The sequence below is a fragment of the Bombus fervidus genome, chromosome 5 (genome assembly GCF_041682495.2).
Source record: "Bombus fervidus isolate BK054 chromosome 5, iyBomFerv1, whole genome shotgun sequence".
Lineage (NCBI taxonomy): Eukaryota > Metazoa > Arthropoda > Insecta > Hymenoptera > Apidae > Bombus > Bombus fervidus.
The window spans coordinates 16,152,361-16,178,571 of record NC_091521.1 but is presented as its reverse complement, the minus strand read 5'-3'; the positions used below and the strand labels follow the sequence as shown (position 1 = coordinate 16,178,571).

At 35.7% G+C, this 26,211-nt stretch overlaps 5 protein-coding genes across 9 annotated transcripts in view; 2 read left to right on the top strand and 3 right to left on the bottom strand.

Annotated features, from left to right (window-relative positions):
• The first annotated feature begins 475 nt into the window (after positions 1-475).
• LOC139987135 (cytoplasmic 60S subunit biogenesis factor ZNF622) lies at positions 476-2,357 on the top strand. The gene is made up of 2 exons (XM_072003075.1): positions 476-1,508; positions 1,589-2,357. Exons 1-2 carry the CDS (start codon positions 839-841, stop codon positions 2,065-2,067), a joined length of 1,149 nt encoding a protein of 382 aa, XP_071859176.1. The 5' UTR covers positions 476-838; the 3' UTR covers positions 2,068-2,357.
• Positions 2,259-4,923, bottom strand: LOC139987152 (arylalkylamine N-acetyltransferase 1). 4 transcript variants are annotated; one of them, XR_011799792.1, is made up of 4 exons: positions 4,427-4,923; positions 3,952-4,221; positions 2,561-3,301; positions 2,259-2,484 (listed from the first exon to the last, which is right to left on the bottom strand). XR_011799792.1 is itself a non-coding variant. In XM_072003100.1 (3 exons), exons 1-3 carry the CDS (start codon positions 4,739-4,741, stop codon positions 3,143-3,145), a joined length of 744 nt encoding a protein of 247 aa, XP_071859201.1. In that variant the 5' UTR covers positions 4,742-4,923; the 3' UTR covers positions 2,259-3,142. The 4 variants fall into 4 exon arrangements, 1 of the variants encoding a protein (XP_071859201.1); XR_011799793.1 differs by lacking the exon at positions 2,259-2,484 and adding an exon at positions 3,372-3,486 and having other exon boundaries at positions 3,154-3,301; XR_011799794.1 differs by lacking the exon at positions 2,259-2,484 and adding an exon at positions 3,405-3,486 and having other exon boundaries at positions 3,154-3,301.
• A 144-nt stretch (positions 4,924-5,067) lies between these two features.
• On the bottom strand, positions 5,068-6,872 carry Vha36-1 (V-type proton ATPase subunit Vha36-1). Its single transcript, XM_072003101.1, has 4 exons — positions 6,761-6,872; positions 6,292-6,409; positions 5,734-6,219; positions 5,068-5,651 (listed from the first exon to the last, which is right to left on the bottom strand). The coding sequence occupies exons 1-4, from the start codon at positions 6,799-6,801 to the stop codon at positions 5,556-5,558; spliced, it is 741 nt and encodes a 246-aa protein (XP_071859202.1). The 5' UTR covers positions 6,802-6,872; the 3' UTR covers positions 5,068-5,555.
• Positions 6,873-7,841: 969 nt separating this feature from the next.
• Alkb (alpha-ketoglutarate-dependent dioxygenase AlkB) lies at positions 7,842-9,047 on the bottom strand. The gene is made up of 3 exons (XM_072003085.1): positions 8,877-9,047; positions 8,560-8,816; positions 7,842-8,472 (listed from the first exon to the last, which is right to left on the bottom strand). Exons 1-3 carry the CDS (start codon positions 8,967-8,969, stop codon positions 7,896-7,898), a joined length of 927 nt encoding a protein of 308 aa, XP_071859186.1. The 5' UTR covers positions 8,970-9,047; the 3' UTR covers positions 7,842-7,895.
• Positions 9,048-10,490: 1,443 nt separating this feature from the next.
• Positions 10,491-26,211, top strand: part of Atf3 (Activating transcription factor 3) — a 28,481-nt gene continuing 12,760 nt past the window's right edge. For both annotated transcript variants that reach the window (XM_072003096.1, XM_072003095.1), the window contains exon 1: positions 10,491-10,606. The gene's annotated coding sequence lies outside the window, so the exon portion shown is untranslated. The remainder of the gene's footprint in view (positions 10,607-26,211) is intronic.

The window sequence follows — 26,211 nt, the reverse complement described above, 5'->3', positions numbered from 1 at the left end:
TATTTCTACTTTTTTTAATACATATTTGTTTTTTATTTAATCCCCATGTGACCTCGTACATTATCATCATCAAAGATGTAATCAAAATTTCGTGGTTTCATTTCTCATTCGATTCCTTAATTATTTTGATAAGAGATTCGTTGATGTTTATCATTGAAATATTATCTTAACATACAACGATGTAAAAATTTATTCACTATATGAATGCAATAGAGAAAGACTTTTGTTTGCTTATATGAGTATAAAGAATGACCCAATTCGGATTGATTTAAAGAAACAATAACGATAACAGTAGTCTTGTCTAATCATATAATTAATTAATTAATATAAAGCCATGTGAATAAACAAATATACATTTAACAGATATTTTTAGTATTAAAGTATTTAATTTTTCAGTCACAATCAAAAACTTATCTTAAAAATTAAAAACTAACGACAAACTTATTGATGACCTTTTTGATGTTATAGTTATAATGCTTAGTTTTTTCACAAGTACGTATTTCGCAAGATTGTCGTCAAAAGTATACGACTTATTGATAATTTATCAAAAAATTTTCTTATCTTACAAGTAAAGAAGTAAATCTATGTATGCTTCTGAATATACTGATGCAATGTTATAAGTTTCGATAATAGTAATTGTGTTGAATCACCAACATAACCTCAATGTTCATTAACAACTACTAGTATTCGTAATATTGATTAACGTAATAAATAAACTGCAGTAAATGTTATAATATAGTTAATATTTAACAACGAAATCTTTGACGCTTAAGAATAGTAAATTTATAAAGTTGTTGACTGTTGTTAATTTTTGGTTTGTTAAAATCTATTAACAAAAATGACTTCGCCGTTTACTTGCATCACATGCCGAGTAGTATTCAGAGATTTAGATATACAGAGACAACACTACAAATCAGACTGGCACAGATACAATTTAAAAAGAAAAGTAGCTGAACTACCTCCTGCATCCATAGAAGATTTTCAGAAAAGAGTGATTGCACAAAGGACCAAAGATGACAAAGAAAAGGAAGAAGGAACGATAAGTTGTAAAATATGTAAGAAGAATTTCAACACAAGAAATCAATATGAAAATCATTTATTATCAAAAAAACACAGGGAGAAATGTGCAAAACAAGATGTTCCTTTTGAAACTGAAAGTGAAGATCTTGAAAATAATGCTGGTCCATCGTTTGGTTCTGTAATTAAGAAAAATGGACAAGGAGAAGTTTCTGTAAAACAACTAAGTGACGATATGGAAGTAGATTCTGATATTGAATCTGTAAATTCTGACGAATGGATGGAAGATACTGAAAATCCAGTCATAAATAACAATTGTTTATTTTGCAATCATCATAGTAGGTCATTGGTACGCAATCTAAAACATATGACAATTGCACATTCGTTCTTCATACCAGATCCTGAATATTGCACAGACATTAAAGGTTTACTTGTGTATCTTGGAGAAAAAATTTTTGCTGGATACATGTGCATTTGGTGTAACGATTCTGGTAAGTTAATTTAAATTTGTATTTTTATAATTATAAAGAAATTGGAAAACTAATTGTGTTTGTTTATAATAAATTAACAGGAAGATGTTTTCAAACCGTTGAGGCTGTTAGGGCACATATGATAGATAAAGGTCATTGTAAAATGTTGCACGAAGGAGATGCATTAGCAGAATATGCAAAATTTTATGATTATTCATCCAGCTATCCTGATGCAGAAATTGGTGATCCAGATGCAGAGATTGAAATACCAGAATTAGATGATGGCGATTATCAGCTAGTATTACCATCAGGAAGTATTATTGGTCATAGATCTCTGTTCAGATACTATAAACAAAACTTAAATCCAAATAGGGCAGTTGCAGTATCAAAGAGTACAAAACTGCATAAAATATTGTCGCAATATAGAGCTTTAGGATGGTCAGAAACACAAAAAGAGGCAGTTGTAAAGAAAATGAGAGATATCAAATATATGGAAAGAGTCCAGGCAAAATATTCTACACAATTGCAATTTAAGGCAAATAAGCTGCAAAAACATTTTAGACCTCAAGTGAACTTTTAAGCTTTTCTGTTACATGTATAAATGTTCCTATAAGACTGTTTTCCTTTTTAAACTACGTAAGTTTTATGGAAAATTTAATTGTTAAACATACTGCACTGCATACTTATACATTCGTTATTAATATAAAATTACCTATATAATTGAAAAATTTGTATTTAAAGTTATTTGAAAGGATTATTAGAAGTCATTAGTCATTATGAAGTATAATGTTTATTTGGCGGATAGTTTTACAAAATAATTTATAATATATTTTCGTAACACGTAACACCAATAAAAATAATACTTCTCGTAACTTTATTCTATATTCATGTGGACCCATCCAGTTATTCCTGTAATCATTAGCTAAATTACCGTTTTTGATAAATTTTTAGACACGGATCAAGAAATATTCCATGTTCTGTTATTTTCTCATGATAGCTGCAAAAAAATGACTGCACAATCGAAGACTTCAAACATTTCGGTACTATGTACGTATAATATACTTTCAATTTACCATCAGTGAACTGTAGAATTGTAAAAGAGAGTTAACAATTGTTAAACTATCACATTCTTGACATAGGGTTTCTATTATGATACTATCGTTGATATACATTCGCATTTCTTTGCGATACACGGATACACGAATTTCTTTTCATATATCTTTTACTATGCAAACCAGAGCAATTCGTTTTATTCTGAATTAGCAGAATGCAGAACAGTGGTCCAAAGAAGGAAATGTTAAATGGATCTTTTCATTCTTGTATCTGTCAACTCAAATATTATCGTAATATTATTACTGAATATTATCTTTTTTTTCCGTCTTAATAATGGCACACCATTCAGAACACCGACAAAGGGCAGTAACCGATGCCTCAAATTATTAATACTTTTTAAGAAAGGCATACGGTTCGCCCTGTTTATAGATATATTTCATAAATGCATCTTTAAGACAAACATACATTAGAGATCTGTTATTGTCACACAACGATACACATAGTTTACACTACTGCTCTTTCGTAAAATCTTTTTCTGGTTATTAAAGATTTCTCAAGATTAATGTTAACTCTCATTTTGTTTTCTATTAGACTTTCAATTTTTAATCCAACACCTTCACCAACAACTTTAAAGCTTGATGGGGAGGGGCCGGTCTGATCGATTCATCGAGATCCCTGTACTGAATCATCGCCTCTACTTCAAGACCATGCTTGTAGCATACCTTCTGCGAATACATGCCCGTTGCATCAACTTTAAACACCTGTAAACATACAACAATTTCAACACTATATTTGTGGGATATCTTTGAGTGCACACAGACATTTACATACACTTCGTATGAAGTACACTGCGTGCAAAAATACCTCTCGAGAAGGTAACGAGTGCATTGCAATTTTACATCTTGGTAAACGAAAATCATCCCATGCATATTAATCGAAGAACATGCTGAAACAAAAGTAAAATGTGAACTTCTTACCAAAACGACCACGCCTCCACGCACGATTGTGTAGCACATATATATATATATATATATATATATATATATATATACGAATAAATACATTGAATCTATTCTTTAACAAATTTGTAACTTTGCGTAAATTTCTTCGTGTTATTTTACCATATTAGATTTAATAAATAATTTGTTTGTCATTTACATAAAAAAGCATTACTCAGTACATAAATGTTAGCAAATTATAATTCAAATATGATGGATTGCCATAAAATTAGTACAAGCTTCCGGCAGGAAATGGTAAAGGTCACGGAGTATGCAATAGTACGGCTCTAAAGAAATTTTTCACCGAACTTAAACTGCATGCTTCAACAACATTTATCATACAGAATTATCATTTTGTGAAGAAAATTACTATAATTACGATGATAAGGATGAAATACGATTTAGAATTATACCTTGAAACCAGCGGTTTTAGCGATTTCTATACTGTCTGCCATCAGAATGCTCGCCAGACCTTTTCCACGGTAATTCTCATCGATACTGAGGATTCGACACTCGAATAACTCGTCGACATTGTACTTGTAAAAAAGATCTACTTTCTTGTTAACTTTGTACAGGAGTCCGAATATTATTTTGAATTTTTCATCGTTCAATTCTGCAAGGCGACGTTCAGCTTCTTCGCGCTCTCCCTTCTTCAGGATACCATTCAATGCCATACCAGCTATCTGATAGGACAGTACTTATGATCGGCAATGAACTTAACGTTCAAGGTCCATACATATCGTAAGAAAACCTTCCCTCGTCAATGAAATACTTATAACGCACAAAATAAATTCACAAGTTGAGCAACAGTACATAATCATAATCTTTTTATTGTAAAAAAAAAAAAAAGAAGGGTACAACATTCGTTTTTTTTTAAATTCAGCTTACCATTCCATTTTGATCCACCAGCATCCTCGAGTATCCCTGCTTTAAAGTGAGTAGACAATGTCTTTCCAGCTCGAATTGGCTCTCCCCTTTTTCGCATAGTCCTACCGCGTGATTCAACGGTTCGTCGGAGAAGAAATTCCATTTCAGATGGTTAATTGCATCGTCGAAACGACTTTCTGGAACACCCACGACCTTTAAATCATCGGACGACATCTTTGGGGTGGTCACGGCACGAATTTTCCGCGCACTGAAAGGATTTTCTACGCGCGCACTACCCTTAGTAGGGAGAGCTGACTCATATGGGAAAAGCTCCATATATTGATTGACCCAGTTCAAGAAATTTACTGGCTATAATGATTATGCATTCTTCTTAATTATTTCTAATGCGAAATTCGCGCTGATCATGTTCCAATAGTACCCATACTTTTTGATAAAGAATAACAAAATAAACATATTGGATTTATGTTCTTGGGTACCACTGGAATACATTGTTAGAAAGAAACATGCGTTTATTGTTTAATGAAAACCAGTGATGTTTTTACAAATTATATGAAATTAACAGACAAGTATTTCTGATTATCATAGAGGGGATTGAGTATTGGTGAACAAAAAGAATACAAACATAGAAATGAATATATATATATGTATATGAATATCTTTATTCTTCATAAATTTTTCTAAATAATTGATTCTATAATCTTCCGTAATGTTGCTGTTGCCGCAAATTGATCGCGTAAAATTATATCTTTATCAATATAACAATATGAGTACATTGTATGCACCAAATACAGTTTCAACAAATATCGAGTCAATAATATACAACTAATAAAAAATATTAATAACATTTTTCATTTATCATATCATATTATAATATGATATATTGTAATTAAAAATATTAGTAATACCATAAACACATTATCATCTGCTTGTACAGATGTTTCATATTTTTATAATACAATCTTCTGTATAATATAGCTATCTACTGTGAAATTAATATTGTCCAAGGATATTTGTGAAAGGACTAAATCTATTCTCATGCCTTATTGGATTCATTCTTTAACACATTCATTCAGAATTAAAACATATTTTTTTAATACTTCAGAGTGTGAAAACATGTTGTGTACAGTGTTTAAAATAAAATATCATCATCTCCTTCATCTAGGATATTTGCAGTTTCTACATATTCTCTGCCAGAAGCTATCATCTCTGCCCTAGCTGCTTCAGCCTGTGAAACAGTTTAAGCATTTTAAAAGATACTTGACCAAAACAGGTGAGGAATGGAATTATTTTTAGAATGTAAATCTTACCTTTGCTTTTATTTGTTTCTTCTTATCCTGAATCTTCTTTAATCGATAGAACTCTTCTCTTTCCAATTCATCCAACTCAGAAATTATATAAGCAAGAGTTTTTTCAATTCTTGGAATGATAACATGTTCAATGGCATTTACACGGCGGTTTGTGATTTTAATAACTTCATCCAAGGTTACAAAACTTGTTTGTAAAGATGCTAATTCCACTAATAACTTCACTGCTCTTTGATAATTCTTTTTCAATTTCGCCAATTGCTGGCCACCTCTTGCCAAACCTGCTAACTCGTAGGTATCTGTACCATCTTGATAGGACTCAAACACTGGAAGATTAACACCGGCAACATTATCTTTCTTAGATCTAATTTTAATTTGAGCTTTTGTCACATTCTGAAGAACTACTTGATTGAAGTCTCCAGTTGCAAACTTGGCTTCAGCCAATGAGAAAGCTGCCTCTTTCATTACTTCTCCCATAAGAGTTTTTGTCTAGATATAGAGAAGAATAAAATTGTTATAAAAAAAGAACAATTGTTCATGAAAATAAATGTCTCTTTGTACCTCAATAATTTTACCCAGAATTAATCTAAAACGCATTTGCAATGCATCTGCTTTCTTTTTTAACAAACCATGACCCTTTTGTGCTCCATGTAAACGAGACTTCATTAACATTTGCGCTCTGAAAAGAAAAAGATAAAAAGAATATAAATTCTGTGTTATTATATTCACAGGCATTATTATCAATATAATGAAAGAAGTAAACAATATGTACACTTGCTGTACTTGTATAACAGTTAAAGACTACAATCTTGACTTATAAAAAAATACTTACATGTTAATAATACGAATATATGAGAAATATAATTTAAAAATTTTAAATAAATAGGAATAGGGTTACACCCATCTTATGATGGATGATAACAGACTCAGAAAATTTGGTAATAAAAGAGAAAAGATATTAAATAAGTGAAAAATAAGATCCACTGAAAGAATAAAATAGAGTCGTATAATTTGAAAGGGAAATGCTTACCCCCGAGAAGGGAAAATCGCAAGTTTATCCTTTCCAGACATAGTTGAGAGAACTATCAAGCAGACAAGAATGAAACTGATCAGCTGACTCGTAGGACCGGAAGTTTGAAGCTGTATATATAGTTGCGCAAAAATTAGCGCGTAATTTTAAAATTAGTAAGAGGATGAAGAAAAAGGAATGTAATCAGATTGTTTGATACAGTGAGTATATGAAACAATTGAAAAGCAAAATGTCGCACCATTAACATTAGTACATAAGTTTGGAAGTATGTTTAATCAAAATTTATAATATCTTAAACTTAATTTAAACAAAGAATGAAATAAGGGGACTAGAAAACAAAAATTTTTAATGGAACACAAGTACCATACCTCCTACTCATTTGAAGAAATGAAAGATTGTTTCATACAACGATTAATAAAAGAAAATCGTTGTTTCCGTATTAGCGACAGTAAGTCAAATAACACGTTTAGAATAGACGTTTGCGCTGTCAATCCGCATAACACACGTAGAAGTTGCTGGCAACCTGGAATAATAAGGAAAGCCTCCGAAGATATTCTTATGAGAATGAACATTAATCGTCTTTGGATATAGGTTTGTATATATTCGACATAAAAACGAAAAATGAACGCTAAGTGGGAAATCTCTGTTCCAGGTCTACTTATTTTGGTACATTACATTATTAATTTTATGAAAAAGAAAATGATTCATAAATCAGATATTTCTAAAGATTTTATACTAAATAAAGCAGTTCATGATGCTACAAATATTTTACTAAGACCATATAGGCCAATGGAATCAACCTCAAATACCTATGAAAGTAGATATGAAGCAATCAATCACATCAAAGACAAATGGATATCGCATTCACAAGATTTTTTATTAAGAATGGCAACAATTGCCTGGGACTTTTTGAATATTTTGAATATGTTCCAAAGTAATCTGGTAAATCGAAACATAAAAGAAGACAATCCAAATAATGATGCTTAAATATTAGAATCAATATACTTTTATGGTGCAGCTTCTAGTACTGATGTGAATTGACAGCAATATAATGGGGAAGAAATAAGTATTAACTACAATGTAATTAATATAAGTATTTTTAATAAAAATATACAAGACAATTTTGTACAATATTTTACAACAGGGACAATTGTCCAGGTTTCAACACTTGTCTTACATTCATATTTATTCTAGCTTCAGAAATGTAAGTTTTTGCTTTGAACCAATCACTCCCATTCCACATACAGTGCTGATTATTATCATTTATTTCTACGTCATCCCATGGTGCATCAACGGTTGGTAAAATTTTTGGTACGCCATGGTACCTTAGACGAGACTTTCCAGACATCACTATTATATCTCCACTCCGTAGAAACATCGCATTAGCTGCATCCTCTTGTGTAAGTCCTCCGATTAAAAATATTGCAGTTTGACCAAAACTTATAGAGAATAAGGGTGCTTCCACATTAACTTCAGAATGATCTGTATGACCCGCTAAAGTCGAATTCATTCTATAATAGTTAATAATTGCTGCTTCAGCCTTAAAATCTTTAAAACCTAATGTTTGTGCTAAAAATGAAGTCAACAAAGACATCTCAGTAGGCATTTTTGTCCTGGATGTTTCAGAATATAATTTTGTATCCCAGTTATGATGGTACCCTAATGTTGCCCATCTTAATTTTGGTAATAATTCTTTACCTTTGTCAGAGTTTCTGCAATTAATATGGCAAACATATTATTATTATGGTATATGGTATACTGGAAATATATTTTTTTTATATCATCATATTGTATCTTACCCAAAACATATATCCCACCAATATTCGTTTTTGTTTAAAACATTATGAGCATCTAAGTTTAATTTATGTGGCTCTCTAGAGTACTCTTTCAAGCATTTTATAATCCAATATCGTTGTCCGTATGTCGTAAATGGATTTTTTATAAAAATAAGTCCTGGAATACTTCGAAGTTCAAAGATTTCCCAGTCCTTTACTGGTCTTAATCCCAATTCATATTCGCATTGTTCATCATGTAACCTCTTGCTAAAATCAGTAACCTAAAAAGTATTAAGAATTTATGTACGTAAAGAATAGAGTTCTCATAATTTGTTACATACTTTATTATAATCGGGATTATTCAAATCGATTACATCTTTTAAATCTGGACAAGGTTTTCGACTTTTATAATATTTAAAACTATCTTTGAACATTATTTCGAATTTCGAATCATCGGCGCTGCCATATTTGCTGGTTCGTGCACGTGACGATAGATGGCGCTGCTTTATTCGTCAATTGGATCTGTACAATTTGAAAGTAGATTTTAACGCAGATTCCTAAGCAAGATAGTACTAAATGCTTAGGATGTTTGAATAAGAATGTCATTTTAACCCGGTTCGCGATGGTGACAATCGAAGGTATCGGTTCTCCTATTCTAAATCACCGGATTGCAACTTTCTCTCGATGTTCACGAAAACAATGACGTTTTTACTACGACCAGCCCCGACGCATCTTGTCTAACCCACAAGTAAGCAATCGAAGATGAATCTATGATGTGACATGTGACTAATTGTAAGTACCGTGCAGAAACGATCGATGAGTGGACATGTGGACAGCGCATTCTGCATCACGATTATTCGACTCGTTTAGCATAATACCATCATCGTCGTATGGGCATTAATAGCTAGATACATATCGAAAATGTCTGAGCTTCGAGCAATCTTTTTTCTTACCGTGCCCAACCCCGTCTCCTATCTGTGTACGCACACGTTAATGGACTGTGACTAATTTTAGAGCGTAATTTTCGCATAATAACACTGCCGGGAAATCTATGATTTCATAGAAGCGAAGAGAGGCACGACAGCCGACTTCAAGGCTTTTCGAAAGCTTCGTGCAAATTAATAGTGCGCACCACGTTAATAATCGTCCATTACCATCGCTCCTATTCTCCATAAATTCCACCCACTCACCTAGCCCGGTCGCGAATAATTGTTCACCTGTATCTCAAAGAATACGAACGAACCTTGTTCCAGTTATTAAACTGGATCTTGGGTTCAACCACTTCACTGATCCTGCTGGATTACATGTCTACCGACCACGTTGACAACCATAGGTGTCACCGGTGAGACCGGTAATGTCAGAATTAATTAATATTAGATATTTCAGAATGGTTAAAATAAACAATTTGTTCTTTTTTTTTTAATAGAAATTTTATATTTACAGTGGTACATTTTGGGAATTTTGGTAACAATATAGATTGTTATACATAAATGCAACATAAAGCGCTTAAACAACATTACTCTTTTACGAACACGTATATTATAAAAATTCAAGTCAGTCAACGCGTTATCAATCATTATCACGCTATAATTATTTTATTTATAATATTGTCAATTATAGTTGGATTAAAAAATTGTAAGAAAGCATTTACAAAAGATTTGTATCATAGTGATAGATGAACAATGTTGAAAGTATAAATGAAAATGAACGGAAAGAATCGCATAGGTAGAGCGGTAACACGCGAATACGAATATACCGGTGCATTAAGGGCGCGCGTATTCTCTGACAGTTTCATGTCAACAAATGTCGTGCCCGCGAGTCGCGCCCAGCCGTAAGCCAGGCCTGCACCAAGCAATCGCGGCGTATTCGCGAGATCGGCCAATCACGCACATCTGTCACGTCACCAACGACCAATCGCGAACGCTCCTCATGACGACAGTCGCTAAATATAGCTCGTATATATCTAGGCCGGTCGCAACCGCGAATTATCCATAGTCGTGCGTCGGCAGCCGACGGAGAAGGACGGTGTGGGGCGTATCGGGACGCTGCATAGTCGTTCGCAACTGTAAAGGTAGGACCCGTACACGCACCTAAAACAAACCGTCTTCTCTGCACGTGATAAAGCTCTTTGTAGGTCGAGTCGGCTATTCTTGTAATATAATTTGAGGGCTGCAATAAGGTGTATCGAGGCTGCGGTAGTAATTTCATTAGACCTCTTTTAAATTGTCAAGTATGTTCGAACCGGAGATACAGTTTACGTTGCAACGTTAGTGACATTTATTCGTCGATTTATCCGTACTAATGCGTATTTTAAAGATATCTTTTTTAATAGCCCGAGTGTTTACGAAAAGCCAAACATATTTAAAAGATCATCGGTTGATTTCTTTATCATTGGAATACGGAAGGAACGTTGCCACGAAACAGATGTCAAAATTATCAGTAATATTCCAGTAATATGTTTCGAGGAATACAACGAAAATCGAGTTCGCGAGTAGCCAAGGTCGTGCGACTACCAAGTGGAGCTTTATTACGAACATGTTGCATTATTACGACAAGAGTCGAGAGAAGAATATGTTAAACGCGGTGAAACTGTATTTACGTTCTCTAAGAATATTTCTCTCAACTCTTGTACATTTTTTTCACATAGATACGTATCATAAAGGACGCATAAAATCGTGAGAAAGGTCGTTATAGTAACTTCCTTGTTTTTCTTTCTTTCTCGAATTCAATTCGAACGATTGAAATATCGCGGTAACGTTCGTGCATCGTGTTTCCACGAATATGAAGTTAGCTGTGAAGTCGATTATCGTTTACAGCGTCCACGCGATACGTATCGAAAGTGGTGCAGTAAAAAATTGTTCGCAACGAAAGTTTAGTATAGTCGTGGTAGTAAAACGCGAAGTATGTCGTTTCTACGATTTGTCACGATACAATGGATCCGTTTGGAGAATTTTTCGACAGGCATGGGCTCATGACACCTGAGGATGCACTCGTAATAATGCATGATTAGTGTCACGGAGAACATCTGGTGTAGTGGGGAATCTTAAATATAGCAAAACAGAACATTGGCAACATTGTCACGAATCTAGTAAAGACTATATAGCATCCTCACACGGTACCAATGCTCCTGATTGCACAATACCTTGCGTCGAACTAAACATTCAAACTATATACGCTTCGTTTTTTATTCTCTTTATTTCTTTTTTATCCTATTCTTCGATACGTTTATAATGGGACATTGAACGTCGGTAAGAAAGAATCTTTGAGATTTCTCGATCGTTCGAGTATCTTTCGCACGTACGCGAATGAAAGTATAATGTTTATATTGGCATGTAAAGTGGAGTTAAGTAGGATCACAAATAACCGTAATCATAAAACCTCATATTACGACGGCTTAAATGGGGAGTGCGTTTATTATGAACGACTTAGTGTTTACTGGAAATGTATGCTCATAAGGGAACATATTTCTCCGTGGAAAAACAAACTTCATGAATACCTTAATAGTTCTGTAGTCGAACTGTTCTTTTTTTTCTTTTTTTTCCTTCTTTTACTCTACGAGCATTTTACAAAAAAATATTTTATCTTTTAACGCGTTTCTATTAATTTTGAATTTTAAATTAAACGTTGAAAATGAATTTACCAGAAGATCTATCGATTCTAGAATTTATGCCTTCGTAAATACCAATTATTTTTTCACACCTTAATTGTTTACTTCTGCATTCTGCCTTCAGTTTATCGTTACCAAGGAAAATTATTCATTATAAACAATTAATTTCATAGTGTTATTATATTTTATAGAAATATTAACAAACATAAAAAAGAAGTATGAGCCACATTTCCCAGCTAATATAGATGCACAAACTATTGCACAAACAATTTGTTACATAATATTCAAATAGCAAATAAAGTATATACGTTGGAATAAATATCTATCGTTGTAAAATATATTTGATCGAAATACAATGTCGTCGACGATGGCAATTATGTTAATTTAAATTTATCTAAACCACAGAAAAGGAAAAGATTAAACCGCAGAAAGGAATAGTGAATGAAAAAACATATTTTGAATCGTATTTACAACCGATTCGAATCGTATCAAACGTAAAGTTTCGCGTCCGCCAAGTCACGAATCTTAAATGTTTACTTTCGTTTGTAAACTTCCTTCGCGGCTGATAATCATTATACAATAATAATCTTATCTTTGCGTTCTCTATGCAAACGAGCCAATCTTCTCAAGGTGCAATCTGCTGGGCGTGTGATAATTAGCAGCAAGGTTGGACAACGTAATAGTCGCATAACTTTTTGCACGTTGTTATATATTTCTTCAATTTTGTTTTTACCTTCTAATATTTAATGAATATTTTCACACGAGTCGACACATTAGCAACTTGCAACGAGAGTTCGTATCTTTCTGCGTTAAGACCTACGTTGAAAACCGGAAATGAGATCTTTTATCTTTTTTTTTTTTATCGATTTTCGAACATTATATTTCTTATACTTTCGAAAATGATCAACGATTTGATCTTTCTTGAAGCAGTAATTAAATATTATATAAAAGTATTCGATAAATACTAGTCAACTATCTCTGCCACGATAAATTTTAACAAGGTTTTAGCGGTCACCAGTATGTTAAGATCTTAGAAAAAATTCAAATTTTCTATTTTAATAAAAATTCATACACCTACGTTATCTTGGGAATCATCGACTTTTAGGAATCATCGAATATTAAATTAAAAGAGAAGATAAAAGATCCTGTTTTCTGGCCAACATTCGAAATCGAACGCCTACGTTGTTTTCGTAATCCTCGATACGAGTTAGTGGACTCGTTCGAAAGGTAAACAAAAAATATTCGTTAGATTAGCTACAAAATAAACATAGAAGCTATATTTGTATAATATGCGCGCACCTATAACACATGTTGGATCGGTGGAAAAATACTTTCGGTTTTCGATCGTATTATTGGAGCGGTAACCAAGTGATCGCGGATTTTGTCAATACCACCTAATGACAAAATTCGCAATCACTTGGTTGCCAATCCAATGGAAAGACTAGTTTCAAACAGTTGATACAACAAAATCATATTACAAGGACGACGCGTTTATTTATCAAACGAATTTTAAAATCGATATAAATCAAGCAGTTTTAATAGTTAGATACGAAACACGACGAAATTATAGTAATATTAGTACAGTATATATAGCTAAAAAAGACAAATTTCCCAAGAGATATAGTCACGCGTTATCGCGATATTTTTGAGTAATTATCTCTGGTCGGTCGACAAAGATTCTTCGTTTCTTCGCGACCGTGACCTTACTGACATTTAATTCTTAGATCGTCGCCGACATCGAAACTCACCCATACAGGATCTACACGTGTGTCAGATAGCGTGCGCATTTCCATAACGCCGAAGGCCGTCAAATATTGCAACTAGACGAATACCTTTAGCTCTTCTGTTGTAGTTCGTCTGTTTATCTCGCTTTCATCGAGCATTTCTTTTTCCCCCTAATCCTGTCGGCTTTAAATATAATTTCTCTTGCACGCGCACTCGCCATTTACATCGATTTTCTCATATCTTTGATCATTGTCTGGTATTATTTTCGTTGAGGAAATTGTTCATCGAAATTCCTCTAGTCTGACTTATAGCTTCGCTTTAGAATTCTCAACCGTGGTTCTCATCTAGCAATCGCGGAAAGAAAGTTCAAATTTCACGACGTTGATCTCGTTATCGCCGAATGTTTTCTCTTTAATTAGAAGACGTATATATTTCAAAGCGTATTTTTTTTTAAAACGGAACGTCTACTTCAAGTTTGATCGTAGAATTTCCAACTATCGGTGCCCATACAGAAATCAGTGAAATAAAATTTAATCAAATTCTATGACATTGATCGCCGAGTTTCAAATCTTTTCTCTTCATCGAAAAATATATATTTCTTTGTATCTCGTCGACCAACCGGATCGTTTACGATCAAGCTGAATTCCTTTACTCTTTCGAGTTATCCAGAAATTTCGAGAAAATTCCAAGCAACTTTTTTTCCGTTTCATTATCTCCGATCGAATGTTTGAAACTTTTGTCAATAAAAATCCAAATCTCGAGCTATAAATTCAGGGGTGGAAATTTCAAGGTAAAAGACAGACAAAGTAGGCTGAGTTTTTCTTTGTTCCAAGATCACTCTATAAAAGTTCGTGTACGTAGAATAGAGAGCGCGTCTTAATTGAATTTGCCGCGGTCAAGGGAAAACGTGTGCTCGAATAAAAAGCTCTCGCGCGCGGTTGATTTATCGTCGAGGGATGCGCGCGCGCGCGCGTTCGCGCCTAGAGGCCGCGAGTCACCTTTTTACACACAGCTGATTACAAAGTCGAGAGATGATATAACTGGATTTGCAAGTTGTCACGGTGAAAGAACGAGAGAGGTTGGATGAGGGAAAAAAGGGGACCAGCGGGGGAGGCAGGCCATTATTGTTCAAGGGCGTCAATGTACCGATTGAATTTAAAATGCTAATGCGCATCGCAGAGAAATGGCGAGAGGAAGGATTTGCACGCGAAGAAAATAGCGCGCGAGCATTCGAGTCGCGAATTATTTTTCCATCTGTCGAGATCGGTTAGCTGCCGCGATACGGTTTTACTAAAACTCGCAGGCAAACCAAATCTACCAACTTTACCGCGATAAATCGTTTAGCTTTAATCGTCTCGATGCTTAAGAATTCAATAATAATCATATATTCAAGGTCTTGTATAATAATTAATCAACTAATCGTTAATTAATGCTCTAGTCAATTAATCAACCGATCGACTAATGAATAAACAAGTACATAACGAATTATCGTTATATTTCCATCGCGGTTCTAGTAATTTTGCAATTTTATAGATCGCCGATCTCCTTTGCAATTTTTACGATTTAACAAATTTCATTCGTCGTCTAATTACGAAGTTGTTAGGATTATCAGAAATTCTTGAAATTTCCATGAAAATGATCGCAAATACCAAACCATATCGATCTTTCCTTAAAATGTTTGACATAAGAAAAGCTGTAGCACCGCCGTTTCAACGTCGACCAATCGAGTATATTCGTTCGTACACAGGGACAGGCGCGGAGCACTCCAGATCGCTCCGCGTTCCTTCTCGGATGAATGAATACATTGTTCGATTTGTTTCATTCGTGGGTGGGTTGGTTATCGATCCCTTTTACTCTTATCGCTGGCGGATACAATATTTCGATAAAAAGATTACACATTCTTGTCCACCGTACAAAATTATCTACATGCTTCGAATCGCGCGCTTTCTTCAATAACATACGTATATTTACATACGATTTTTCCCCCATATCTTTCCTCCGATGTATATTTGTGCTATTTTGTAAAACGTTCCTTTATCCGGTACAAGATTTTACGATCTTTTTTTAAACGCTTACTTTACTCGCTATATCTTTGTACCGATACCCTCAAACAGTGTTTTTTCCGATGCATATTTTTTACGATTTCTTTAAACATTTTTTTAGCGACATTTTCCAAGGTGTTGTTGCAGGCTGTGGGAAAACAACATCGTTCAAACGAATTCACACAGGTTGATCCTAAGTTGCGCATCCGTAGAAATGCAAAAATCCCGGTTACCTATTTGCCACTCTATAGATGATATCGTTTGCGAGTATTTTTGTCATTTATACAAATATTTGCATATGCGTGTGCGATGTCTAGTCCGATGAATCAACCATGCGATAGATAAGCGATTAACGCAGCGAGCGAAAAGAGAAGAGGTGGGAGTATATTAGTTTAATGTATCTTATCGGGATCCATTGTCGACAATGTATTGTAATTATGATACGTATTATGCATTACATAAGCGTTTCCACGCAAACAAACGATATATACAGTGTGGTTTCTTTGCCGTTGGACTTTCGGATCGGATCCATTGTATTCGTCATTTTTTCAAGGTGATACAGTTTATTGAATTTCGTTTTTTAACACCATGATCGAAAGTATAGTTGTACGTCGAAATACCGAGATGATTAATAGCGCGAGATAAATTATTAAAGGTAATGGGAGTTTCATCGTTGAAAATTCATCGCGTTATAATCTGATATCGTAATCGGGCGAAAAGATTAAAATACGGCGATTGAGTGGCACTGCACTCAATTAAATTCGTAATAGGACGCTGAAAGGGTGAAAGTCGTAAAAACGTGGCAGTAAAAAGCGTCTTAATAATTTCGAACATAAGTTAACGTAAGTTAAAGGAATATAAACGCGAAGTAAATTGAATATTTATGTGAATTTAAAGTTATCGCTATGTTAATTGTACTGCAGAATTATTAAAGACGGCCATGAGAATAGCATGTTAATTACGATGGAAGTTCCTATTTTAAGAAGCAGTCGTTTAGGTTACGTCGATGCCATATGTTATAAAACTCAATTACAACCAAGATTATTGGTAGTAACGCTGTACGATAGAAAGGAAAATCGAGGAACTTTGTGGAAAAAAGGCTCGCGTAAGACGGAATGACGCATCGAGTAAATTATGTTGGAAGCTTTGGTTCTAAATTTTTTAAGAGTAGCTACCTTCGAATTAACGATCGTAATATCTCTTAAAGAACTTTGCTCTTGTCGTATTCGCGAACAAAATCAGAATTTCATAATGCTACGATCATTTGGTTAGAAAATTCCATGGTTGGAAAGAGTATGATATACATACCATTGTAGTCGTTATCGTATTTACCGATTAATTCTACTGATTAATTAATATATTCGCGGTCTTTATAAGAGTTGAAATACTTTGATAAATAATTGTATGGTCAACGGTAAAATTAGGTAATGAAATTGCGAAATTTGCGAAAAGTGAAAGTCAGGCAGATCGACTTGAGGGAGTTTCCTTCGTATATTGTGCAACAAGCTAATATCTTCAAAGCGGGAAAAATGAACGATCAGGCGAGTCGGCGGTTCTTTTAATGGGACAAATTCTACGAGGAATCGCGTTTCATCGGGGTAAGGGCAACGATGTACGATATTCTGCTCGTAATTCATCGCAAACGAGCGGCAACAAATCTGTGTCACTTTAGAGATCAAAGCGAGAAGTCGAAGTCTTACAACGCGGCCGCTTCTTCTTAAATCGTATTTGTCGGAACGAGCACCCGGAACAGTTGTAAATAACTGCGTGTAACGCGCGACAACAATTCTAAGCAAAATTACCGGCCCCGAATTTCGCACACGAATGAATACACGTATCGCAGAAAACGAGAGTAATTTATAATAGCAAAGAAACCACGATAACCCTAAAATCTTGACGTCTTTATCTCTGTGTTACGGAGTGCCGCGTTCACGACATTTACTAATTTCGTTTTGTTCTGAAAAGGACAGGTTTACGACGACCACTGTGTTACGAGTCAATTAGATGTTTCTCGAATAGCTGCAGAGTATTGCTGCGTTTTATTGTACGTTAGGTTTCGGCGGATGAACGTAGAAAGTGGTGTAGCAATGGAAGTCCGTAGATGCGACAGGCGTGCTTGTTGCTACGTTGTTTCATTTTCGCAGATGGACCGTGTTTCTTGTAATTATAGGGTCGTGAATACTCGTAGAAATTCGTAAAAGGACTCGATTATTTTCATAAAATGTCGGCACGACTCTTTTAAAGTCAATCTCCAGTTTGACAAGAATTCAGATATTAAGAAGATTTGTTGAAGCACGAATATTTTGAAAACCAGTATGAATCGCGATAGAATCCGGATTATAAGTCGTTTTCGATGGAAACCTGACTTTACAGAAGTAAATAATCGTCGTTAGCATCGTTTTCGTTCGTCTTCGTCGTTCACCACGGTGCCATAAAATATCGTCGACGTATGGAAGTCTGTAGGACTTCTGCCAGCGTCCATTACATAACCATCGATGGCTGAGAAGCCGAAAGAAAGAGGAGGATGGGAACACATCCTTAGGATTTCAAAGGCTGGATCGCGCACGTGCTCAGCGATCCTAAATATTCGAGTTGGCTCTGTCGCCTGAATATTTCGTAGTTCCACGAAATTTCCCTCGGATTTAGGTCTGCAAATGAACCAGCTTGGTCGAAGAAAGACGAACGTACAACGGAGTTGCTGCATTCGTCGAGATACAGGTCTCTCGTCTCTCTCTCTCTCTTTCTCTCTCTTTCTCTCTCTTCTTTCGTAAATTTACACACCGCTGAAATCCGGTGCAAACGCGCTATTCGCTGTTTACGAGCGTCGAACAAACTGTTTTCTTCGATGCCTCGTCTCGTTTAAGTGGGTAATCGTTTCTGGGTGAAAACGAGACACTCGTTCCAAGAAATAATCGCGTCCGAGTTCGTTGCATCCTTGTCGGCAGTAGCTTCTATCCGCGAGTTCTGTCCGCTTTCAAAGCGGAGATTGAAGATCGAAGCGCGTTTGATGATCCTCGTAGGTCATCGGCAACTATTTTTGGGCTAGGCTGTGGTACAGCTTGTTTTAAGTGTTTCTTGATACTGAACCGAGTAAATCGGGAATTTGTTAGCGAAGTTCAACGAGTATGATAAATATTGGTTTAGTTTGAGAAGACGTCAGTTGTTGGTTGTAGAAGAGATTCGGTCGAGAGGTAGTTGAAAAACGAGTGAGAAAAAATAACGAAGAATAACGGAGTGTTAAAGCGAGTGGTATTATTCAACGTGTAGTGTACTATTATCGTTGAAGTATTATCTCACTGGAATGTTATATCGAAAGGAAGATAACGTAGAGGAATAGAAAAATTAGCTTAAAGAAAAGAAATATCTTATAATTTATATAAAATTTATTTTATTTATCTTAGAAAATTGGAATAAAATATCGAACAAGATAATAATCGATATTTTGTCTATTATTACACTTATGTAGGCGGTGTTCTTTTCAAAAGAGATCTATAAATGCATCTACGTTGGAATTCAAAGTGTCCGTCGAATCTCTCAATGCCAACAAATATCTCTCAATCTGCCATTAAATGTCTGCGCATAGAAGAGGCTTGTTAATCTTTAGTCTGTGAACTTTTAACCACTGCTCGGTATCTATTCACTGTAGTCATCGACGGTAACTTTCCTCGCAATTAGCTTTATCTTAAAGTCGATCACCGACTCGTTCAATGCGACTAGAGAGTCAAACCACGACCTGGAATCCCGCGTCCCTTGCGAATACTATTCTAAGAACGATTTTACGAATAATTTCCTCATTGTTTCGTTAAAAATGGTTAAAAGGCTGCGCGTGACGTTTTTCATTTTTCAGAAACATCGCGGCTTCGTACACCTGAGCACTTTCAATATCTCTGATTACGAAATAACGTGTTCAACTGTTATGACACAACGGGAAAATCTCGCGGCGAATCGTCAAACAAACGCTGCAAGAGAATGCCGCTGTGATTCGTGTAAATCATCGACGAGGATCGTTGAAAACTTGACATTTTTGCGAATAATTCAACGAATTTCTGAAAGAAAACTTAGGAAGATAATAATTTTCCGTTGTTCCTTTGTAGACAAAATTTACGTTGAAATTTTTCAAACGAACATTAAGAAAGAATCTTTATCTTTTCCATTTACACGAATGCAGGAAAGAACTGTCCCTTTAACGCGTTTGAACGTACGTTGAAAACTCGTAGTCGTTACGAGAAATTCAAAGAATCGTTTCTCTCCCAAATTTAGAACCATTTTTGCAATTTCGAGTTTGTAGCTTCTTAGAAGTTCTTTGTGAGAGGAGGTTCGACTCGTTCTTAAGATACAAATTTGTGCCCGTATGTCGAGAACGATTCTCCGAGAAGGGAGAACAGCATGCGGGTTCGAGAGGCATCAATCTCCATTAATTGTTCCTTACCCAACTGTTTCTTCGAAAGATCAGACAACGTGTGGCGATCGTTTAGAAAGGGAATCATGGTCTTCGAAAATTCCTCCGTTGCTTTCGAAGCAGGAAAATCCACCAATGACACATCTATTTGTTGCTTTAGGTGCACTACGTGCGCACTTTGTCCCGTGCAAATTATGATGTAACATTAGTGTCTTGCAATTCTTGATAGAACTTTTTCTAGGGAATACGATCAAGGTTACATTCTCGACACTGAAGACGCATTCTTTGTACTACCATTTTTCTATATGAATTGAATTATAGGCGAAAGAATTTACCGAATGGTTAACGTTTAAGATTTTAACGATAGAACGTATTTTAGACAATACGTTTGTTACAATATTTGTCTTTTATCGGGCTAATGGAATTTTTCGAACGTTCGGAAACATTTCCAATTCTTGAAAAACTTTCCCATCAAACTACTTTAGTACGGTAGCCAAATACGAAACTAGGATAGTTACAGTAAATTGCATAAACTCTCCGTATTTTTCCAAAAACGATCAAGCGGAGACTAAAATATTCTACCGTTATTTCGTTCCTTTTCTTCTCCGCAGAATTTTTCAAGTAGTATCAAGGAATTCTATAATAATTCTATAATTCTCTTGAAATAACTTTTAGAAATGTCACGAAGAAATTTAAATTTAGTTATCACGAATTTCTTTCATTATTCTATTCTCTCTCTCTCTCGTAACGAAGTCCAATAAATTCTATTCGAAAAGAATTGCCCAAAAAAGTGGAAGATTATTTAATAAGAAATAATAATCTGTTAGGAGCCTCGAATTCTATTTGTATTTCCTTAAATCAAATTTCCCTATTGAATAGCATATCGAAGAAGATATTTCTCAATCCAGCCGGTTTATCTCTATCGGACAAAGTAATAAACCAATCGGTATAATAGTGACAAACGTGCGTGCACGCAGTACAGAAGCACGAAACGTAAATTCGTTTCGGCTCCTCTTTCCTCCTCGCGACGCGATCATAGACAAAGCGCGCGCAAACCGGCAGCGTATGTAAATTATATGGCCAGGCAACGAGCGTGTGGTCGCATTACGGTCGGACAGGAAGCATAAATTTCGTTACGAACGCCAAACATAGTGTGCGAGAAGAGCGTGCGTAGGAAACGCCAGGACCGTTCGGCGTTTTCAGCAATCAACTCGTTCGATTCGTCGAATCGTTTGAAACGTTCGGTTAGATACGTTCGGCGATCGCTTTCGTAACTCGATTCAAGTTTCGGTGGTGGTTGAATTAGGTGCTTGAATCACGTTCAAGCCGAAGCACTCTAATTTATGCGTATTTTACTTCTTTGCAGTCGAATTTCTTATATGGAAAATTTTTCTTCTTTGTTTAATCGAGTATCTTTCCGAAGGAAAGGCTCCTCGCAGGTTATAAGCCTCTGTGATAAATAGTAGCTTTCCCTAGAAGCAATGCAATTTTTTGACGGCCAAACTTGGGAAACAACAAACAGTTTCGTATAGTAAAAATATTGGGTTGGCAACTAAGTGATTGCGGATTTTGTCAATACCACCTAATGACAAAATCCGCAATCACTTAGTCGCCAAGCCAATAGAAGACTTACGCGTTTATGCATAACCATTCGCAATTTATTATTATTACTTTGTATTAATTGGTAAAGTTGAAAAGTTAAGCAAATGATACTAGAGATATTACGAGAAGAAATACGACGAACGTATACATTCGGCTGTCCCAAAAATTTCTTTCGTTTTAGAACGAAGAAATAATAGATGCGCAACATCTTCTTTTTATTTTCCAATAGAACAAAATACGTAATCCAATAAAATAATATAAAACAGAAAATATTGTGCGCGTATTATTTCCTAATGTATTTATATAAAATATGTTATATGCTTTTGCATATGGTTCTCAATCATCGTCCGCAATTTAGTAATCTCCTGCAGTGAAATATTTTGTATAAAATAGAGTCTTAAGTTTCTTTGTGCATTATCGTATTTTTGCCTTCTTATGTGTCCTCTGTATCTCGTGTTTTGCTCTTTTTCGTTTAATTATATAGAATACTGGACGGACGTGAATCGTATGATTTCACCGGCGATTAATCGTAATAAGAAGTAACGTTTTAATTTACAAGGTTGTTTTCTATACGAAACACGATTCTCGCTCTTATCACGGAAAAGGAAAGCACGCTATCGTGACGGATAAAGTGATTTATACTGCCATGCTCGAAAGATTAAATCGCCCTCTGAACGTTCGACCACAAGGCTGCGAATCGATAAAAATAAAGAAAGTGGAATACGTTTCTCCGAATCCTCGACTATTCGTAGAAACAAAGAGTCTAATTTCTTTCTTTATCTTCCCCTTAATTAAAACAATGTTAAGACAGATCTCATTGCCTGGTCACTTAGCATATTTAGCTACACTTAACGTGCAGACTTCGCTAACTTTTCAACATTTGCATATCTCCGGCATGAATTGACGATAGAAATGAAACTTTATGCAAAACCCTGCTGTTCTTTTCAATGTATACGGAATGCATTTCATAATGTATCACGAATCCCATGTTGTTAGAAACGAGATGGTAGCCCATTAAGACAACCTTATTATTATAACAACATTAAAGTTACGTAGATGCGATGGTACTAAAACATACAAATGAAATAATTTATATGTCGTTTAAACACGCGTTTAAACCGATTAAGTATAAAACTCAGAGTGGAAAAAGAAATGGTATAAAAAATATAAATTAATCTAGTTCGTTATAGAGTCGATAAATTCCTCTTTGCAATAAAATTGAATTATACTGTAAAGTTTGATGAAATCTATATCTATATTCTAATCATAATGTTGAGAGACGATAACGTTCGAATTATTCAATAGCGTAAAGTAATCGAAAAATAATTGCAAGTGGGATGTTACCTTGATGCAACCTGTAATGGAGGTTGAGACTATTTCCCGAGGAAGGTCTGCTCGTGGATCGATAAACAGCTTGTAAAAGTAAAACTATAGTCTAGCTTCGTGAGTAACTCATCGTGCCTCCTGGTAAAGTAATTTGCCGTAATTAAAGTCGTATAATTGGGACAGATAGCGTCGTAATATTCCCGTGTCCCTTCGTGCAGTGTGCTCCTCGTCGGAATCTGCTTTCTCTCGGTGTGTAACGCTAATTTCAGACCTTTTTTTTCCGAACCAGCTCGTTTCGATCTTGATCACCCTCCTTCGATGTTCCGTTTAATTACGGGCTTAATTGTGCGACAGCCAAACCGTGCCGAAAGGTAAAACGAATCCGCAACGATTTTTCTTTCCGTTCGTCGATAAATTACCAGAGGAAATTGAATTTTTTTCCCTCTCCTTCTTTTTCCGTTATAGCGAGGCGGAAAAATGGTCTCACGAGATCTTTTTATCCGGTTTAACAAGAGGCAGGGCACTGATATTTGATTCGATATTACAGAGAATTGTTTGAGATTTTAAGCTTGTTCTTATCGAATTTAACTAATTCGAGAAGATTTTGGTTGAGAAAATTTCTATCTTTATTTGCAAAGTAGAATATTGAGACAGAGAAAGCGAAGAATCGCTCGACATCGTTGATACAACTAGAAGTCTACATTTTCACTGTCAACATCTAATACTGCGAAAGGTACCTGTATGAAATGACAAAATTATCGAACAAAAATATATTTCGTACCCTATAGCAGTCTCACGTTCCTTTACTCTTCGTCCAAGATAAACCTGATACGCGGATCTACGACTTTGCATTTTTTTTGGAATCTTTAGAATCTTGACAAAGAGGAGCGCGTGATTATAATGTTTCGTGTATCTAGCCTTGGAATTTTTAAGATGTTTATTCCGAAGCCTTCGGTGATGTTGGAGCGAAAGAAGTTGGTAAGGAGCAAGTTGGTCGGCCACGAAATTCGTGTCTTTAGAAAGTGATCGTGAGCAACAGTTTGACAAGCTCACAAAGTGCTCGGAGGCATTGACTTTTCGAACTCTTTTCTCCCACGGCGACCTCTCACCTTCGCAACTAGTTGAAATCGCTTGGCCAACGTGTATTGTTCCATCCAACAGGTTCGTGCTTTATCGTCGTTTCCCCTCGTGCATTTTTTTTTTTTTACGACGGCCTTGCCTCGAGTTTCACTATTCTTTCTATTTCTCGTGAGGTCCGTTAACTCGAAGCCTGGCTGAATGTTTATGAAAATGAGACTCGTAAACCGGTGGAAATTGCCGCTGAACAGAATTTAGACGTTGAAACGTCCATCTCGAGATAGCTATCTCGAGATCGTTCTATTGCAACGATGAATTCGAGTATATAATCCTTTGCCACTTGAATTTTGTTCACCTACGAGATACGATAATTATAATTCATAATAATAATCGATGCGGGTCTTTAAGTTTCACCCGTATTTGTATGTCTATTATATACTGCCAGGATTATATGATCGCAGGATAATTCTTCTACTTACTCTCAATAACGTCGTCTGTATTTGTCTAGTTATTCTTTTGCTTGCGTGGCTGAAATAATAAACAGCGATACAAAGTTGTTGTAACGATGTAGCTGTATTCGAGAATCTGTTGAAAGAACCTCTTGGAACGTTAGGTTGGTAAGCGATACTTTGATGATTGGATTAATTGGGCGTGGAAAATTGGAAGTATCACAGTGGCATTTCTAATTCCCTTGATTCTGATTTATACCTGCTGCAATATCTTCTATTAATCGCAAATACCGCTAATAAAATAGTATCTTTTTACGTTTTGGATGGGTGTTATCGTTAGTTTCTATCACGTAGTCGTAAGTTTAAAGAAGATCGAACATACTGTCTGTTTTTATCAACTTCCAGCCTTTTTGTCTGCGTCGGAATAACATCTTTTATCGTTTACAACGTTAGTCCATTGGGCATGGATGCACGTGCGATATCGTGCAGTTATACCGTGCAGTTTCGAGAAGAATTTTGTAAAATACAGTGGTCTTCTATGTATAAGCTCTCTCAGAGCTTAGCAATGAAAAGCCCGATTTACCAAGACGCTGTTAGGTTTATTATTATAGCAGATGATTCCATCAAAAACAGACTCGAATCTTGTCTGTTGCACGTCACACTGTCGCCTGTTAATGGAACTTCCAAACATTTCGATCTTCTGCTTACTTATTCTCACAGTCTTTCAACGTATCGCGGACTCTTGGACTCTCATACTCTGCAGATTGAAATTCTCATAGTTACAAATTTTTACACTTGCAAGATCACAGATTCCAAGGTTTTTAGGTTCTACGTTCGCCGGGTCGTAGGTTCAAATTTGTAAATATCCAAGTAGCCGGTGTCGCGCGTTTTCCAACCCTTTGATTCTCGAACTTAGGCGCTCCTACGCTGCCCAACATCCAAATTTGTCCAATTCTCACGTTCCTTCGCTTTCACAACCCTTCGTTTCAATCTTTTTCTCTCTCTCTCTCTCTCTCGACGTCTTTTTTCCTGGTTGTTTGGAGGCTGGTTTCCACGGTTCCAGGGAATCGAGTCGCTCGTAAACTCGTGGGCTGGTCGCATGTTTCGTAGGAGTTTCATGGGATTTCGATGGATGGAAGGGGTCGTCCCGATGGTCGTCTGTTCTGTCTATTGGCGGTCGAACGCGTATGTTGCAGAAACGACAGCCGTAGGAATTAGGCTGCCCACGCTTATGTCGACGACCGTACCGAAAAAGCACGATAAAAGCTTTCTGGCCAGATGGGCACCGGTTGCGCAAGCTCTCTCGCTCTCTCGCTAGAGACAGATTTCTCAACATCTCTTTCCTCGTCCCGTTCATCTACATACACGAGATCTTCCTTTACCGAGACTTTCGACAAGCCACCATAAGACTTCTTTCGTGTTATCGTTACATCGTGTGGCAATGGTGGA

Excerpts from the sequence above, each read along its gene's own strand:
- LOC139987135 (XM_072003075.1), top strand. The coding sequence starts at position 839 with ATGACTTCGCCGTTTACTTGCATCACATGCCGAGTAGTATTCAGAGAT. Across the intron at positions 1,509-1,588 it reads CATTTGGTGTAACGATTCTG|GAAGATGTTTTCAAACCGTT; the intron begins GTAAGTTAATTT and ends ATAAATTAACAG.
- LOC139987152 (XM_072003100.1), bottom strand. The coding sequence starts at position 4,741 with ATGGAGCTTTTCCCATATGAGTCAGCTCTCCCTACTAAGGGTAGTGCG. Across the intron at positions 4,222-4,426 it reads TGGTGGATCAAAATGGAATG|ATAGCTGGTATGGCATTGAA; the intron begins GTAAGCTGAATT and ends CTGTCCTATCAG. Across the intron at positions 3,302-3,951 it reads CTAAAACCGCTGGTTTCAAG|GTGTTTAAAGTTGATGCAAC; the intron begins GTATAATTCTAA and ends GTATGTTTACAG.
- Vha36-1 (XM_072003101.1), bottom strand. The coding sequence starts at position 6,801 with ATGTCTGGAAAGGATAAACTTGCGATTTTCCCTTCTCGGGG. Across the intron at positions 6,410-6,760 it reads GCGATTTTCCCTTCTCGGGG|AGCGCAAATGTTAATGAAGT; the intron begins GTAAGCATTTCC and ends TTTTCTTTTCAG. Across the intron at positions 5,652-5,733 it reads AGAAACAAATAAAAGCAAAG|GCTGAAGCAGCTAGGGCAGA; the intron begins GTAAGATTTACA and ends ACTGTTTCACAG.
- Alkb (XM_072003085.1), bottom strand. The coding sequence starts at position 8,969 with ATGTTCAAAGATAGTTTTAAATATTATAAAAGTCGAAAACCTTGTCCA. Across the intron at positions 8,817-8,876 it reads ATAATCCCGATTATAATAAA|GTTACTGATTTTAGCAAGAG; the intron begins GTATGTAACAAA and ends AATACTTTTTAG. Across the intron at positions 8,473-8,559 it reads TGGTGGGATATATGTTTTGG|AAACTCTGACAAAGGTAAAG; the intron begins GTAAGATACAAT and ends TATTAATTGCAG.